The sequence below is a fragment of the Passer montanus genome, unplaced genomic scaffold, assembly GCF_014805655.1.
Source record: "Passer montanus isolate IOZ18808 unplaced genomic scaffold, ASM1480565v1 scaffold37, whole genome shotgun sequence".
In the NCBI taxonomy this organism is placed as follows: Eukaryota; Metazoa; Chordata; class Aves; order Passeriformes; family Passeridae; genus Passer; species Passer montanus.
Window position 1 is genome coordinate 3,579,137 of NW_024368485.1, and position 17,746 is coordinate 3,596,882.

The 17,746-nt window shown below is 47.2% G+C and overlaps 1 protein-coding gene across 2 annotated transcripts in view; it reads right to left on the bottom strand.

Annotated features, from left to right (window-relative positions):
- SLC24A3 (solute carrier family 24 member 3) overlaps positions 1 to 17,746 on the bottom strand; it is a 96,184-nt gene that overhangs the window by 44,874 nt on the left and 33,564 nt on the right. For both annotated transcript variants that reach the window (XM_039717179.1, XM_039717180.1), the window contains exons 2-5: positions 14,860 to 14,936; positions 7,116 to 7,190; positions 2,894 to 2,978; positions 983 to 1,086 (exon numbers count right to left, since the gene is read on the bottom strand). In XM_039717179.1, the coding sequence (XP_039573113.1) occupies positions 983 to 1,086; positions 2,894 to 2,978; positions 7,116 to 7,181 (255 nt within the window). In that variant the 5' untranslated portion in view covers positions 7,182 to 7,190; positions 14,860 to 14,936. The remainder of the gene's footprint in view (positions 1 to 982; positions 1,087 to 2,893; positions 2,979 to 7,115; positions 7,191 to 14,859; positions 14,937 to 17,746) is intronic.

Here is a 17,746-nt window from a genome sequence, read left to right on the forward strand (position 1 = left end):
TTTTAGCAGGTTTGAGGCATGCAATCAGTACTGCTGAGAGTAAAAATCAGAACTGGCTCCTCTGCCATCATTAACTGCTGGATAGTTTATCACCTTCATTTGCATGAAAAAAGCGGCCTGAGAAGGAAGTCCTGTTGATGACAGGAGAATACCTCTGGGGAACAGAGCCTCATGCCCTGGGAAGGCTTTGGTCATTAAAAATTTACCTCAATTAACTGGGTTTTCACAGTAAGAGTTACAGCAGAACCACTGACACACTGAGCATCTGTTGCATGCAAATCAGGACACGTGGGTGGTTCAAAAGCACTGCTGTGACCTTAACCTGAGGCCTCCTCACGCTGAAAATGTTCATCTTCAGCCTGCAGAAGTTCACTGCTAATGAAACCAGAACTGGATCATAAGGAAAACCCCAACTCTCTGCGTGTTTTCCCAGACTGACCAAGGTCTTCTCAGTTCTTCTTCCATTGCCCTATGCCGGCACATGACCCTGCTTCTCCTCTTTATGAGTAAGTCTGCACAGTAACACGCCAAAGAACATTTATGAGACTGTAAAAATACTTGGCATGCTGGCAAGTGCCAAGGTAAATGCAGATTCAGGTATTTAATTATACAGTCAATCATGTCTGCAATTCAGACAGCAGCTCAGATCTCACAACTTAATTGCTTTAATTTCAGATGAATAGCTTGTGTTGTCACAAGCGGTTTGACACGCTGGAGAACACTCACAAACTACACAATGAGCAAACAAGCAACATTTATTCCTCTGCCCACCCACACACCTTGGGCAGCTCAAAATGCCTGAGCTGAACTCTGCTGCTCTGTTTTTCATTTCAAAAATGCGGGAGGAACAGCACAGGGCCCTATTAAAAACAGCAAAGCCAGAGAAATTTGTGGCAAGGTGGTGAACCTGGCATCTGATTTTGCAGCACAGCCAAGGCACAGGGTGAAGCAAGAACTGTAAGGAATCATTAAATGCTCCTACCTGTCCTGCAAAAAGCCCACACACACCAATAATACAGAGGATGTTGAATACAGCCGAGCCCACGATGGTTCCAACGCCTACGTCTCCTTTTGTGATAAAAACACCTGAAAAACAAGTTCAAGAGAAGCTGTGTAAATGGGAAAGAGCTGACTTTTTTCACATAAAATTGCAGACCTTGCACCCTATTCATGAATCTAAAGGTAAGTACTAGGCAAACTGCAGAGAGCTGCTTTCTGAGGGGATCTGCATAGACAGTGTGATGGAAACCAAGTACTTCAGGCACATCCAAGTTATTAACTTCCTGGTATTGTGACTCAACATTATGGCAAAACACAAAACACTGCAAGCTCTTGGTAGCAGCTGGTGGGACACAAATCCACAGGAAACTGTCTCCCATAAGACATTCCCTGAGCAGTACTCTGCTCCTTCCCATATTCCCATCCCAAATGGCTTCAGTAGAAGCTGGAGATGATTCAGAGCTGTCTGGCCACAGCTACCCACAGCCAAGTGATGCCTCTCAGGATGAGTTATGGGGCTATGCTACAAGCTTTTTTCAGAGCTCTTCTATCAAATTTGGTTAAAATTGGCCAATGAGGTTAATGGTGGGGGAGATGAACTGACAGACACATGCATCACGGTGGTGCATAGTCCTTTCCTTAGGAAGCCAGCCTAAAAATAACACTCCATCTCCTGTTAGCTGCCAGTCTATTTAAATTTACCACTTGCTTTTAAGGTTCCAACACTATTTATCTGGTCATACATAAACCGGCCAGTGCTGTTCACGTATTTTTTCCAACTTCATCCTTTTCTCAGAAACACAGAAGCACTCACCTGCCAAGTGACACGTGGCACCTGGCAGGTTACACCACAGCAGGAAAATGATCCTGATGACCATCAGGGCTTCCCTAAGTCACCTGAAGGAATCTGCTTTTACTTTCACCCTGGAACTGCACTACCCTTAACCAAAGGACAATCCCAACTTGGTCCAATTTAAGTTCCCAAATGACAAGGCTTTGCTTGTGCAATGAGACCTCTGCAAAGAACGCAGCTTTGCGTGAATTTACTCATGCTCTTCATCTGGCAGCTGTGACTGAAAGACAAGTGTCTCCTAGAGAAAGTATATGAGCTGAGAATTAATTCTGTTCAGTGATGGAGAGCCCCCACACCCTCCCAGCTGCTGCCCTGATGATCCACCACCAACAGAGATGTGGGTGAGTCAGACTGCAGGAAACCCCACCAACAGAGATGTGGGTGAGTCAGACTGCAGGAACACTTCACCCTCCTAACGTGGCTAGGTACAACATTACTCTAACACTGCCTGCTGTGGGGGCACCCAGAGTTTCCTGGGTTTTGCAGACTTAAGGACTGCTGAATCCCTTCATCACACTTCCCATAAGCAGAGAGCTGCTTTGGAAATGTGATGCTCTGACCAACTTGTTGCTGTAAGAAAGCATTTCAAATCCTCCCCACTTGGGCTTTTCTAGGGAAAAGCAGTGTTGGAAGACTGACTAGAGGGGAGGTGATGAACATGCCACTGGGGACAGGAACAGTGTGCCAGGGTACCAGAGAGGGAAATCTGGGGGAAATCCTTTCCCACTGTGCCCTGGAGCTGGTGTGGCAGGTGGGACACGAAAGTGGACAGGAGAAGATGACACTCTAGGTGAAGCCTGGCTAATGTGCAGCTATGGTAAAGTGCCCACTGGTCCTGGCTTGGCAGGGCCACACCCAGGCCCTGCTGTGAGATAAGAGTACTTCCTGAGTCACTTCACCTGGCGAGGACTCCCCATAGTCAGTGCCATGTGTGCCCAGGAGGGTTATAACAAACCTTGCAGGCACACAGCAATCCCATTTCAGCTCTGAAAACAGCCAGGGAAACGTGCAGGCTTTGGGAAGCAGCAGCAGGCTCCTTACCTATGACAGATGTGAACAGCTCAGGAGCAGAGCTTCCTGCTGCCATGAAAGTTGCCCCAGCCACATCTTCACTGAGATGCAAGCGCTGCAGAGAAACACAGAGTCACTGATTACCACACTGAGCAGCTGAAGGAATTCCACTCCCAATGTTAAACTGCCTGCCAGGAGCAGGTACCTGTAAAGTTTTGTGTAAACAAAGGTTAAATACAGGGGAAAAGCCACCACAGGCACTGGCTACTGAAGTGAGCATCACCTGGCAGAGAGGGCAGGTTATGCCAGTGAGAGTTTTAGAGAGGAGGAAAAGGTCACCACTCCAGCCAACACGGAAGGCAGCTTCACCACTCATGGGTCTGTGCTCCACAACCCCAGCAACACACACCTTATCCTTCCCCCAGAAGGCAGCTTCACCATTCATGGGTCTATCTGCTCCACAACCCCAGCAACACACACCTTATCCTTCCCCCTTTCCCTGTAAAGGGCAGGGCCAGAGCTCAGGCTTCATTCACCTCCAGCCACCTTCCCTGGTACAAGTTATGCCTTGCTTTACCCTCTCCTTACGCCCTTCCTGCTGGACTATGTCACTTACCTCAGTTTACCCTTGCCTTACTCCCTTCCTGCTGGACCACATCACTTACCTCCTGTACTGTCTCTCAGCAGTACCCAGGGACTGTCTAAAACCAGGGGCTTCTGAAAGGGAAAGGGCCCACTGTTCTACAAAAACTTCATCAGCATATGCTGCTTCCAAAGATTTCCTTGGTTAATTACACCCTCTATGTTGTCTGCACCCCCACTGTTCCATCTGCACCAGCTCCCATGGACCCAGCACCCATCTGCATCTGCTCAGCAGATGCCACAAGGCTCCTTCCCCTGCTGAGGAGGAGTAACACCCAGCTCCTGCCATACAGCCACCACCCCGAGCTGTTACTACACGGAGGCAGCTGCTGCCACTGTGGGAGCACAGGAAAGGCAGCCAGGAGCATGGGAAAGGCAGCTCAGAGTGGTGGGAAGTCTCCCTGGCAGAGGTGGCTTTTGAGGCAGCCCCCCAGCCTGGCAGGACACAGGAAACCTCCCTCTGCCCCCATTCCCCTGCAGCACTGCAGGGATCCTCTGCTGTTTCATCCTTGCCCAAGGACCTTTGCAGAGACAAGAGAGCAGAAATTCTCATAGCAGCCTTTTCTGAAGATTCCACAAAGGGTATTCCTTGCCCCCAAGGGAGGGTGTAACTCTACCCACTGCCCATACAGAGGTAACAACCCTTTGTGCATAAAGTTATGGGGACAAGGGAAAAGGACAGGATGTGCCCTCACCAGGAGTGCCTTTGAAGCAGAAGACCACAGCACTGCTATAAAGCTTGTGGAACCTGATAAAATACAGATTTATGGAAAACTATTTTAAACAGGGTTAAAACTATTGTGAAAGAAGTTCACAGGACCAGAAGCAGATCCCCAAAGGCCAGGTTCTCCCGCAGGATGCTCTATGAAACTATGGAGACATCCATCCTACAATAGCTGCTGGAACTCACAGTGCCTCTTTTGAAAGCCAAGCCACCAGCCAAGGAAACAGCTGTGCTGACTTCCTGGGGGGGTGGTTTAATTCAAAGCTACAGCAGGAGCCCTTGAGGACAGTTTCTAGAGAATTCACTGAAATGCACATGATGATTAAGCTGATACAACAGAGCAGATAACAGCACTCTGTGTAGACAGCAAAAATGTATTTGCAGACAAATGTTTGCCACTGACACAGTGTAAACTACCAGGAGTGGGGCAGCCAGGCAAGTGCGAGCAGAAACTGGTTTAGAAAACAAAATAAAATCAGGGTTTTTTCGTAAGTCTGAACTAACACAGAAAGTCTACCATAGCAAGTGTTCTGGAGCAAATTCCCATGTCAACACACATTTGGGAGCACAAATGGTTTGTTGGTTCAACTCAACAACTGCTTCCCATACTGGAAGAAGCTAAGCCAGAAAAAGGACATTTGTTTTAGAATTAGAACATCTAAACTGTGAGAAGATGTAGAACAACTACTGGCAGGTCTTCAAGGCCAAAAAAGCCTTCAGGCAGGAGGCCTGAATTCATGATGCATAAAATACATAAGAATATTTTAATGTCTCCAAACATCACCTATGGGGTGAGAAAAGACTTTCCTGGGAGAGAATCAAGCAGGAGCAATAGAACAGTAAAAATCTGATCCATTTATGTGACCCATTTTGACAATCCTTAATGCCACAGCACCTTTCTCCTGGACAGCAACTTCTCAAAACGAGTACTCCAAATCTGGTGTTCAGTTGCTAAGCTTTCTCTTCTACACACAGTTGAATAAAAATTGTTATTGTCATCTTATTTGTGGTGCTGGATAACAGAATGATTCAGAACAACTAAGGCACACGAGGAATTGTTGTGTACCAGTGAGAAGACAACAAATAACCAAAACAGCAAAGATCTAAGCAAGTGAAAACTGCCTTCTAAGGCCCAGGGTGTGCATATACTGCAGTAAATCACACAGAGAGGGTATTTGCTTTTTAGACATCAGATGTCTGCACAAACTCAAGCACAGCTGAGAATTTGTCAGAAGAACAAATGGCTGGCATTTGTTAGACCAATTGTAGGGCTGGCCTGGCACTTGTTAGACCAACTTCTGGGAGATGGTGGAGACACACAGACCCTGCATGTGCAGAGAGTTAGTGACCATAAAAGCCCCTTGTTTGTGACAATGAAGTTTACCACCAGTGAAGTTACAAACTGGTAACAACCCACGCAGTGTTTCCTACTGTCATCTGTAAACACAGTCAAGGATCAGCTTTCCTACTGAGCAGAGCAGGAAACAGAGGCACAGGGAAGTGATGGAGCTTGTCCGTGGCCAGTCAGAGCCAGTGCTCCACAGACCCAGGTCAGGCCTCTGGGCCAGGAGTGGGGCTCAATCCAAACACACTCATGGGCGGTAATTAACGAGTGTACAGACAAAAGAAATAACAATCTCCCTCCTTCTGTCTCCCTGTGTCCCTCTGGATGGCTGGCTTGCCTTGGGCATATTGACAGCACCCCAAAATACAAGCCTGTCTTGGACACTGCTCACTCAGCTCCGGCTTTGTTCATCTGAGCCAGCTTTTAGAGCCACATTTCCCATTGAGGTTCACTTGCCTGCGAGAGGGGAGGTCAAAGAACTCAGTGTGTTTACATCCCCCAGCATCGCCTATATCCCCATGTCCACACCAATATTCCCTCTCCTGAACCTTGCAATGGGGTTCTCCAGATTCAGCCCCAGTGGGTGCAACAACTTTGCAGGACAGAAGCTCTTGCCTTATGTTGTTACCTTTCAGTCACTTCTATACTTAAGCACCAAAAAGTGGAATTCCCTGGGGGTTTTTTTCCTTTGATGATGCAAAAAATGCCCGCACAGCAGGGTGCTGAACTTCAAAAATCAGGTTAGTTTAGAGACAGCCTCCATCAGTGCTGTCAGCACAAATAACTCGCCCTGTCAGCTTCCACCCCTCTCCCAGGGCCAGCACAGCCCACGCCCTGATGGGTGACACTTGTTCCCAGGCACATGGACAGGTGTCTTCTACAAATGGCACAGACTTCTCACTGCCAAGACCAACCATATTCTCCGCACACAGAGATTTCACTGTCTGGAACTGACAGCAGATATGGCTCGCAGCAATTGGGCACATGGTCTGTGTTTGCTCCGTGGCTGTCTGAGCTGATTTAGGCAAAAATGTACTCCTTGTCTTCTAAAATTTAGGCATCTCGACCTTACCAAAGAGGGACAGAATCCCTTGTAATTGCTGGAAGCATTCAGAAGCTTCTTTACAGCTGACCTAGCTGTCCCTGCTGCTTTACAACTTACACCCACACAACACAAGGTCTGACAGTCATGACTGTGAGGGCAGGCTACAAGATCCACGGTTTCTACTGGGGTAAATCACCAGAGCTTTTAATTTGTGTCAGCTAAGGCTGGGGCCTGGCGTTTCTGCAGAGACATCTGCAAAGACACACAAGCAAAAGGCAACAGCAACCAGCACAGTGTGAATGCCTGGAGCACCTGGAGAGCCTGTCCTGCGAGGAGGAACACAGAGCTGAGTCAATGCGCACACGTCATGTTGAGCAACAAGACAAGCAGCACGGGCAACACTGCAGGACAACAGCAAATACCCCATCACCACACCCCAAGGCTCTCCAGAAGTGCTGTGAAAGCAGCACAAGAGCAAGGAACATCTGACACTTACTTCACAGATCTTTTCCAGAGAAGGGACGAAGAAGTCATCGCAGACGATTGCCAGCGCATAGAACATGTACACAGCCTGCAAGGGAGAAGAGAAAAGGCTGAGTCTGGAGAATGTCACAAAGAAGTGAACAGCAGCATCCCAGGTTTGATTTGGTACACACTTTTCAAGAAAATAAAATGCTCTTGCAATAAGAATTCATAGAGCTGTCTGAGATTTAATTGCGAGATTGTGGTGTATTTATCCAAAAGTTCTTATAAACTATCAGAAGCTGCCAACAATTTATCTTCACTATAAAGGCTCCTTTTTTGGTGGTTTTATTTTTTGTTTTGTTGGTTTTTCCTTGTTTTGTTTGGGTGGGTTTTTTGTTTGTTTATTTTTTTTTTTTTTTTTTGTTGTTTTTTTTTTAGACCTCTGGACATTGCTAAGCCACACTGAAGTATTTTTGCCTTCCTTTTTTTCCTCGTTGGGCAGTGCAAGGCTTTTTTTTATCACTCTGTTCTATGAAAGTCTAAACCCTGGAGGAGTAATTTTTGAAATCCAGTGTTCTGAAAAAGGGAAAAGGAGCTTGTTTTTCTGGACTGAAGTGCCCTGCCATGTCACCTGGGTGCCAGTGGTAAATCTTACTGAACTTCACATAGGAACAAATAAAACCAAGGAGGAACACAGGACTCTAAATAACACTGGGCCAATCAGTTCTTTAATTTCATGCAAGAAGCATTTAATCTGGGTTTCTGTACTATTAAACAGAATGTGCTGGGGCTTGATCTGTGCCCCGAGAGGCAAACAGCACAGTGTGGCTCACATCCATGCAGCAAAGCCCTGGAGGGCAACCTGGCCCATCCTGCCCACGGGGAAGGAGCTCCCTCCTCACCCCGACACAAAGACTGCCACTAGATGGGAAAATGCCCATTGGCACAGGGGAAAACCAGGGGAAAAGTGTGCCAGGCACCAGCAGAGCACACCCCCCAGCCAGGCTGAGTCTGCCTCCCAGCCCACTCTGGTTTTCTGGCACGGACACATCCAAGACCTGCTGCAAGGACCAAAGACAGCTCCACCTTTTTGGTGTCACCTGCCAAGGACCAGCACAGAGTTACTTCTAGAAGCAGTGCAGCTCCAGTGACTAACTACAGCTGAGAGAAGTGGCCAATATTTGTAGTAAAACAGTGTATTAATCCTAGGGAACCACAGTTCCAAGCACATCACCAACCGATCCTCTGGCTTTGCTTGTTGTTGAAGTCCTGCAGAAGCTCAGGCAATGTGTGGAGACCAGAGTATTTTTTTTTTCTGGAGAGAAAGCAGCAAGAAAAATGGCCTCCAGGTTTTTTGTTCTTGTTTTCACTTTCCAGGAACAGATTTAAACCCCCCAGCCCCACCAAAAACACAGATTCTCATTTGCCAGAATCACAACTTTGCTGCAAAAAAGCCAGTAATTACTGTACATCTCAGCCATGAAAACTTTTCGAGCTCAAAAATAATTCAAGTGTATTTTTTTCAGGATTAAAGGTGGGAATTTCATCATAACAAATTATTTTGACACAATCTCAACACAGTAAGTGCTAGAATGTCACTTGGATAGTTTCTGTGCTTCTTTGTCCCTCGTCATAAACATGAATATGTGTAACTTAGGTTTTTGAAAATCTTATGCTGCAAAATAGCCCTGAGGACCACAAGAGTAAGCAAAATTCCAGGTCTCCAGCTCTGCAGGGTGAAGCAAAGAACCTGATCTTGCACAGGGAGCACCAGCTGCTGACACAATACCAATTGTATGAACAGAGATAAAGGAAGATAGGAACAAGGATCAGAAAGGGCTCCAGAGAGTGATGTGGCCAAATTCCATTGAAATACAACGGATAGAGGGTGCCTAACTTCAGCCTCGTTTTTGATCTGCTAATCATATTAATCTGCAGTGAGTCATGCCCTCGCTGTCCTGTCCAAACACACAGTAATGCCTCTCAAGAATGCCAATCTGTCCATCAGCATCATTCCTGCAAAGTGAGCGTGCCCTCTCTGACACGATCCACGCCCACGGAGCACAGGGCTCCACGTGCCTGCTGGGCTTCCTGCAACCTCCCAGAGACAGGCAAGGGAACAGGGGCCAAGGGGAGGCAGCATCCCATGTCCCAGAGCCCAGGCAGCTCACCCCAGATGCCGCCACACGTGGCACACACACACTGCACTGCACTGTAGGTGTCCACAGATGATGCCACACTCCACAGGGCTCAGCAGGGGCAAGGCACCCACCAGATCTTCAGTTCAGACAATTCCTTCTCTGGATTTTTAGATACACATCCCAGGGGAAGGCTTGTGTCACTTCCAGTGCACACAAGACTGCCAAAGCATCTCCATGTCTCAGCACTGAAGTGGAATCTCATGGTGTCCAGGTTTTTAGAGGGCACAACAACCTTCAAGGGTGACAAGGGAATTTTGTTTTGTCCGCCCATGCTTTCTCATCAGTAGGATCAGGTACAAGACAAAAGGCAAAAAGGGCACTGAAATGAGAATGGAATGGAAAAATAAATGGGAAGGAACTGTCCTCCCAGGCTGTTTTTCATCCCCCTCAGGAGTGGGGACTGGGCCCCTGCTGCAGAAGCTGGAAGCACAAAGCCAAACCTGCTGCACTCCTCGGGATGGGCACTAGCACAGGGCTGACAGCACTGACTGAAGCCCACATGACCTGTACTCTCCAGCATTTACCTTAAACACCTCATTGCTGTCACAAATTTGTTTTTGACTGTGAGTCTTCCCTAAGTTCATTCAAGTGGCTTGGGTGCAATGAAGTGTAAAGCGTCAGAATGGAAGGAGTACCTGGATAAACCCCAGCCTTGTTCACAGACTAAATCACTGGAAGCTACCCACAGTCAGTGAACACAGGAGGATAGTAAGTGTAACTTCCTTAGAAGCTCTTCGGGCTTTTTGGTGGGGCTTGTTTGTTGGCTTTTTAAACAAACAAAACAAAGCAATGTTTAGAGTTTGGGCCAGCAGGAACACAAACAGGAGGAGGCTTTTTTATGCAAGAGGGAGGAAGGCAGGAGCATCAGGGAGGCCAGTCTGCATGGCATGTCCCATGAGGAGAGGGCTAAGAGCACAGCTGAGACACTCAGCATGATGAGGTGGTATCATCTTCCACCTAAGTCATCCTCATATTCCACCAAGGAAACACATGGATTTTTCCTTCAGCACATGGCCCCTTGTCTTCACAGGCACCATGGGAGCAGCAGCTCTGGAAAGGAGCAGGGCAGCACGGACTGAAGGCTGCTCCACCTGAAACTGCCACTGGGAATTAAGGAAGTGGTTGGGGGACATGGAATATGGCCTGTGCAATGGCAGCAGAATACAATGTGGAGGACTCAACACACAAAATAAGGCTTCACCTTCACTCAGTTGTTTTCAGCTCCTAGTGATGATATGGGAGTCTTTAGCCAGGCAACACGCTTTAAGAAATACACTCACTCCTCCTCCCCCAAAGGACATTAAAAAATTAGGAAAATGCAATGGCCCTGCATAAAAGGATTATAAATGCCAGATTAAGTACTACATTAGGAGTGAGTTTAAAATGATTCTAACAAACAAAGATGCAATCTCTGCATCAAAGGTGATTAAATTTCTTACTCAAAATACCTGTTCCACCATATAGAACATTGGTCATTTTGGTCACAGAAATGGTAATTTTTCCTGTTTGTCCAGCAGTCCTTTGAGCTTCCCATGACAGTCTTCACACTTGAACTCAAACTCGCCTCAGTGAGCGAAAGAAGCTTTTTAAAAGAGAGCATAATGCCATAGAAGCAGCAATCCCTACAGCCCTGCCTGCTTCCCAGGGGGCTGTGAAAGGCCCAGGTTGTTGCAGGCAGCATCAGCAGGGGTGCCTCTGCTGCCCCACAGACCCTGCCCTGGGGGGCAGGACTAGCAAGGGGCCACCCCTGAAATCACATTAACCAAGCACAGGGCTTTCTCAACTCCGCATTACAAACCCAGTGAAAACTCCACTGTTTGAGGGAAATTAAAAAACCCCAACCAAAGCAGGAAGCCCACATTAACCAAGCACAGGGCTTTTCTCAACTCTGCATTACAAACCCACCTAAAACTCCACTGTTTGAGGGAAATTAAAAAACCCCAACCAAAGCAGGAAGCCACAGAGCCTGGGCTGACTCCAGCCAGCAGCGTGGGTACCATGATGTGCCTAGCAGTGCTCCCACAGACAGCCAGGGCACTGGAGAAATCCACCCCCTAAGGAGACAGCCCTGTGCTGCAGGATGAGATGTGTCTGGGCATTGACCCGATGCAGAAATGGAGACAGGACCCGTCCAGGGTGACCTACATTTCCTGAGCGCCTCGCAGGAGGGAGGCAGGTTCCTGTTAGAGCCCCGTTCCCATGGCTACGGGGAGCAGGAGGGATGGCTGAGCACAGACACTGCTCCTCCACCCTGCCCAGCTCTGCCCAGGGACAGGCTCCTCACGCTGGCAACCCAACACATCCCGGCTCTGCTCTCCAGATCTGCTGGAGGAGGCTGGGGAAAGGGGAAGCAACACTGTGCTGTCAAAAACAGCAGGGTAATGCAGAGACCCAAACCCCCCATTCTCAGCTGCCAGCCAAAACCCTGGGAATTTCTCAGCAAAGCCATTTCCCTCCTGTCTCGAGGGGGTAACTGGTGCCAGTGCCCCTACACATGGCAGGGCTGAAAACCCGCACCGGGACATCAGCTGGAACAAAATAATAAGGAGGAAAAGGCTAAGAGAGCCCCTACACAGCCTTCCAGTACCCGAAGGGACTGCAGGAGAGCTGGAGAGGCACTTTGACAAGGACTTGCAGTGACAGGACAAGGGGGAATGGCTTCATGCTGACAGAGGGCAGGCTAGATTGGGTGTTGGGAAGGAATTCTCCCCTGTGAAGGTGCTGAGGCCCTGGCACAGGGTGTCCAGAGACGCTGTGGCTGCTCCTGGATCCCTGGAAGTGTCCAAGGCCAGGTTGGACAAAGCTTGGAGTAACCTGTGATAGCAGAAGGTGTCCCAGCCCATAGCAGGGGAGCTGGAACTGGATAATGTGTGAGGTTCCTTCCAATCCAACCCACTCCATGATTCTACAAACAGTAATGTTAGGATTGCATAAAGAAGCCCTGAGTGCTGGGGAACTCCCAGGCTACAGGAACAGCACCAGACTTAAAATCCAGACCCTGGCCCCTCCAAACTGAACATCCCAAGTCAGTGACTTAGTGGGGAGTTACTCAGCAGCTCAGCCTCTTCTCAGAGGGGACATGGAGATTATGAATGGCAGTGAAGCAGTCAGCTGCTGAGCTCTGAAAAAGTATCCAGGAGAAATTAAACACCATGACTCCAACCTGTAATATTCTAAAAGTGGCCCACTTCTTCAAACCAAAGTATTTTCAGTTCAGACCTAAAACTACTGCTGACCTGCTCCATTTTTCATAGATTTTTCAAGTGTTTAGGAATTAATTTTCATCTTTGTGAAGTATCAGATCGTTTAGTAATTCACAGAGCCCCACTGAGAAGATTTGCTGGGGTCTTTTTTCCCTTTTTATTAAACAATAGGGAGAAGATGCCCTGGGAAGCCTCCTGCTCTTCCCCAAGGTCCCAGTGATAGCTTTTGTCCCATTTCTCTGGCTTCTGATAAACCAGCTTTGCCTTGATGTCTTTCAGAATTAAACATGAAAGTATGGGCAAAGGGGCAGAGGACAGAGAACAACATTTTTACTGAAATGAATATAAACTGTTTAAGGGGGGGGTCACTAACATGAGAAGCATGGTGATGACCTCTAATCACCACTGCATTGTTCTTCCTACCACTACAGAGCTCCTTTTTGAGTCCAGTTTCTTCAAACCCATGAAGAAACCTCAGTGGAGGCAAAAACCTCTCTGTCTATATCCTTTATCCCCCAAAAAAGTGCATTTCTGCTTCTCCTCTGATTTCATCACACGTTTGGTAACTGTATTTCTGGGAGGTAAAAACCAGGACTGGAGGTTCATTATCCCAGTACAAAGAGCACCCCTTCCAACACAGGTTGCTAAATGCTAACAGTTTTCTGTTTTCTCTGAGTACCATTTTTTTCTTTGACAAGAGGTTGTCTCCAGCTATCCCAGTACTGGAGAGGCTGAATCCAGCCAGGTCCTGCACCTCAGGGACCACAAGACAAAGAGTGGTCAGTAAATTCTCCTAAGTCCATGGAAGTGCTACAGAGAACAATGGAGCACCCATGGAACAATGGATTGAGGGAGCTGCCTTGCTGTTTGCTAGCAGGGAAGACTTCTCCAAACCCATGAAGAAACCTCAGTAGAGGCAAAAAAAAACCTCTCTGTCTGTATCCTCTTTCCCCCAAAAAAGTGCATTTCTGCTTCTCCTCTGATTTCATCACACGTTTGGTAACTGTATTTCTGGGAGGTAAAAACCAGGACTGGAGGTTCATTATCCCCGTACAAAGAGCACCCCTTCCAACCCAGGTTGCTAAATGCTTTCTGTTTTCTCTGAGTACCATTTTTTTCTTTGACAAGAGGTTGTCTCCAGCTATCCCAGTACTGGAGAGGCTGAATCCAAGTACAAAGAGCACCCCTTCCAACACAGGTTGCTAAATGCTAACAGTTTTCTGTTTTCTCTGAGTACCATTTTTTTCTTTGACAAGAGGTTGTCTCCAGCTATCCCAGTACTGGAGAGGCTGAATCCAGCCAGGTCCTGCACCTCAGGGACCACAAGACAAAGAGTGGTCAGTAAATTCTCCTAAGTCCATGGAAGTGCTACAGAGAACAATGGAGCACCCATGGAACAATGGATTGAGGGAGCTGCCTTGCTGTTTGCTAGCAGGGAAGAAACTGAGTACATTTCTGCTGGGACAGTGGATGCTTTCCTACTTCTCATTAAAAACAGATTTTTCTTTTTATTCTGAACTAGACAGTTCAGTCCTCCAGACTCCATTTTGGGACATGTTAAAGGCACATTCAGCCCATTCAGAACTGAATTAATATATGAATTTTTAGGAGTATTCTTCTTGGTGATATAAAATCCAGCTCAGGTCCAGTGCTCAGTTTCCAAAACATTTCAAAGCTCAATGTTCCCATGGAAACTTGAGATTCTTGAACTTGCCAGGCACGGTCAATAGCAACATTACTCAACAAATTTCTGCAGCTATTTAGCCAAAATAAAATCCTCACACAGAGGGCTCACATTAAAATACAAAATACAATCTAATTTATATTCAAAAAGAAATCATTAATCACTTCTCACAGCTAATGGTGACTACTCATTTAAGCTGACTAAAAATTGTTAGAAGCTTCTAAACATTCATTAGGAGCAGGTATTTTCTTGGCTGCTTAAGAATGCTACTAATGTAACTCAAAGAACTGATAAAGAAAACTTTGGAATCCACATAATGCCATGGATATTTCCATGTCAATTATTCTATCCCATAAACTTCAGAGTACTTCTTGCAGAAGAAGTATCTTTTAGCTCTCTGACATTTAGTTTTCATCTTAAAGAAGCCAAACTGTCCTATTTTCAGGACTACTTTCTCTTTCCTAAGGCCTGACATTCTAACAGTGTCTACAGAAAAAAATGAAAACGGGAAGCGAGTTTAAACCATCCTTCCATTATTGACTCCCAAAAAAACCAAAAAAAAAATCACATCCCTGACTTCACAGTCCATACAGGAGATGGAAATGCACCAAAGAGAAAATAACTTCAATCAGAGCACACCAGGCCATGTCCATGTCAGCAGAAGAAAGGCAAAGTCACAACACTTACACAGAGGACGTGCAGGACAACTGCTCCATGTCTCCTGTCCTCGTTCGTGAAGATGTCATTGGGGAATTCATGGAGAGCTGCAAAAAGTGGGGAGGGGGGGAAAGAAAGCTCAGATGTTTAATCAGCTCCTCACACCCGCCCCACGTGCTGGTCGGTAACACAGAGAGAGGCTGCCCAACCCAGCCTTGCAGCCACCTGCCACAGGCTCTGCCTCACCTCCCTGGGGCTCAGCTTACCTTGTCCTCAGGCACCACCTGCCCCAAAATTCACTGTGCCATTTCCTTCTGTGGCCAGCACCACCCTGTGACCCACGGATGCCCCCCTAGAGCACAGCACGGCTCCTTCCTCGAGGGAAGCAGTCAGAGCTGTCCAGAGCAGGTGCAACAGCTCCTGGAGGGCTTGGCAGCTCTCTTCCCACTGCCCAGCAATCCACAGAACCATGGAGAGGAGCACAGCAAGCACTCCACAGCCTTTGCTGCAAAGGCACTGTCGCAAGTCACTGAAAGACAAATTCCCTCCATTTGCTCAAATGCCTTATTACTGCTCTGGATGTTAATTGGATTATAAAGCTCTTAAGGACAGCCTGCCAATTAGGCTGCAGGAATGGCTTTGGGTTATAAACCAAAAAGCCAGTGTGAAGACGATGCTCTAGCATTCAAGTGCTTCTCAGTAATTCCAGATTTTGAAACAACAGCTTTCTTCTAATGGTCAGCTCTTCACATTCAGCCATCAGCTGGAAAAAATCAAACTGCCTTTCACATCTTTAGCATTAATAAAGCTCCAGCAATAGGGACTTAATTAGCAATTGCACAGAAGATTAAATGGAAAAACAATCCAGCTCACACTCCTGGTTTTGCTGCCTCTGAAGCAATAACTGAGCAAAAGGCAGCTACATTTTAATTTTGTTCCTCATGCAAGCAACAGCTCTACCCAGGCACTGCAGCAGAGGAGGAAACCACTCTTTTTTACATACAGTCTTTTACCCAAAGGCTCAGGTTATTACTGTTAATTGTATTCTCATGGATCGGAAAATTCTATAAGGAGTCCTAACAAACTAGCAGGAGCTACTGGAGCAGAACAGACAGCAGCTTTAAAATATCTGTAGCAGAGGAACACAGCAATACCCTTCTCCTTTATGAGAACCAGGGATGCCTGTGACTTTTTATCACCAGCCAGAACTCACCTACCAGAGCTGTGTCAACTTCCAGGAGCTGTGACCACTTCCCTCTGAGGCAGAATTAGTCCTGCCAGGCTGCCTTCCCCTCCCACCCCAGCACATCTGCCGTGTTAGAGCTGCCAAAGGTTGCCAGAAACAGGTGTGCAGCCTAAGGAAGTAGGCAGGTACCTAAGGGAGGTACCAGCACAAGGACAGGAGTGAGGAAAACCCCAACAAACATCACAAAAAACACTGTGAAAGCTGAGAGACAATGAAGGCGAATCAGGTGGAAAGGATTCATCCTTCCTCAGCAAAACATCATTATGTGAAAATCCGATGTTTCCCTCAAAGCTTTAAGAAACATTCCTGACCATTCCCCGTTCCACAAGCGAAGGAAACACGGGGAGGTCTGCCTGCAGCAACATGCAAACTGGATTGCCAAAACACGTGTGTGTGCTTCCCCTCCTCCTGCAGCTGCCTCTGAGATTTTACATTCATTACAGACAGATGATAAAAACACAATCCCTTTATCAAGAGTCTCTGGGAGGTTCAAGGAGCCTGAAGTGAACCTAAGGTAAAGGCATATGGGGAAAAAACAGTACAAAAATAACATAAGCTGTCTCTAGTGTCAGTAGCTGGGAATCCTGGCCCTCCTTCCTGTGCACAGCAGAAATGCCCAGTGCTCCCTCAGGTTCAGGTTCCCACCCCACATTGGCAGGAAATGCACCTGCTTTTCAGAGAAAATCCAAAATGTCCAGCAGCACATCCCCCCCAGCATCGTCCAAACACAAACACATTCAGTGGATTACACTTGGAAACATGCAATTATAAACTAATGTATGCAAATTTGAAATCTGCTGCATTTTTATTAGTTGCATCAGGTGCAGATGAGTACAGATAAGAGGAGAGCTTTGCAAAACACAGGAGCTCCTTTCTAAGAAGAAATAAAGGGTGCTGCTGAACACCACTCCAACTACAGCTGCCCTATTTAGCAGATCATAAAAGCTCAGACAGTTTGTTATTGCACCAAAGAGTCCCCAGCCTTTGTCAGAAAATAGGTGCAGATTTTGCCAGGTTTATTTTGATTGCACAGAAAAAAAGCACCCAACCACCCTGCCAATGAACCTAAACTCAAAGAATAAAAGACTTCTGCCTAATAATCCACTCTGGTCCTGCAGACTTGGCAGGTATCAGCCTGGAGCAGAGGAAGGGCAGGGTCTTCACAGGGCTTAGCACCTCCCTGGTCACCTCCTGCATTGTGGGCATTGGGCACAACTCCAGGAGCAGCCCAGCTCCCAGCACATTCCCAGTGCCTTTCCCAGGGCGTTCCAGCCCTTGGACATACACAACTCAGTCTCAGTTTTCAGTTCCCGAGGGTCACATTCCCAGAAAACCGAGGGCTGAAGCCTGCAGCTCAACACCACACTCCTTCCAGGGGTGCAGTTCTACCTTGCACTGGGGCAACCTGTAGAACCACGAATGAACATAAGGATTATTCACGTTTGGAAGCAACTGGAATTAGACGGCCATTAGCAAGGTAGGGATTGGACTTGGAAAGGGACCTAAATATTACAGGAACAGATGACATTAGGTGTGAGAAGCTGTGCCTTTTTGCACTTGACTCCAGGTGTCCTGGCAGGCAGTGGCTGCTGTGCAGCACAGGGAGCCCACACCTTTTGGAGACACCATCAAAAGGGTATGGCCAGATTCAGAGGAAAAGTCTGGACCTAC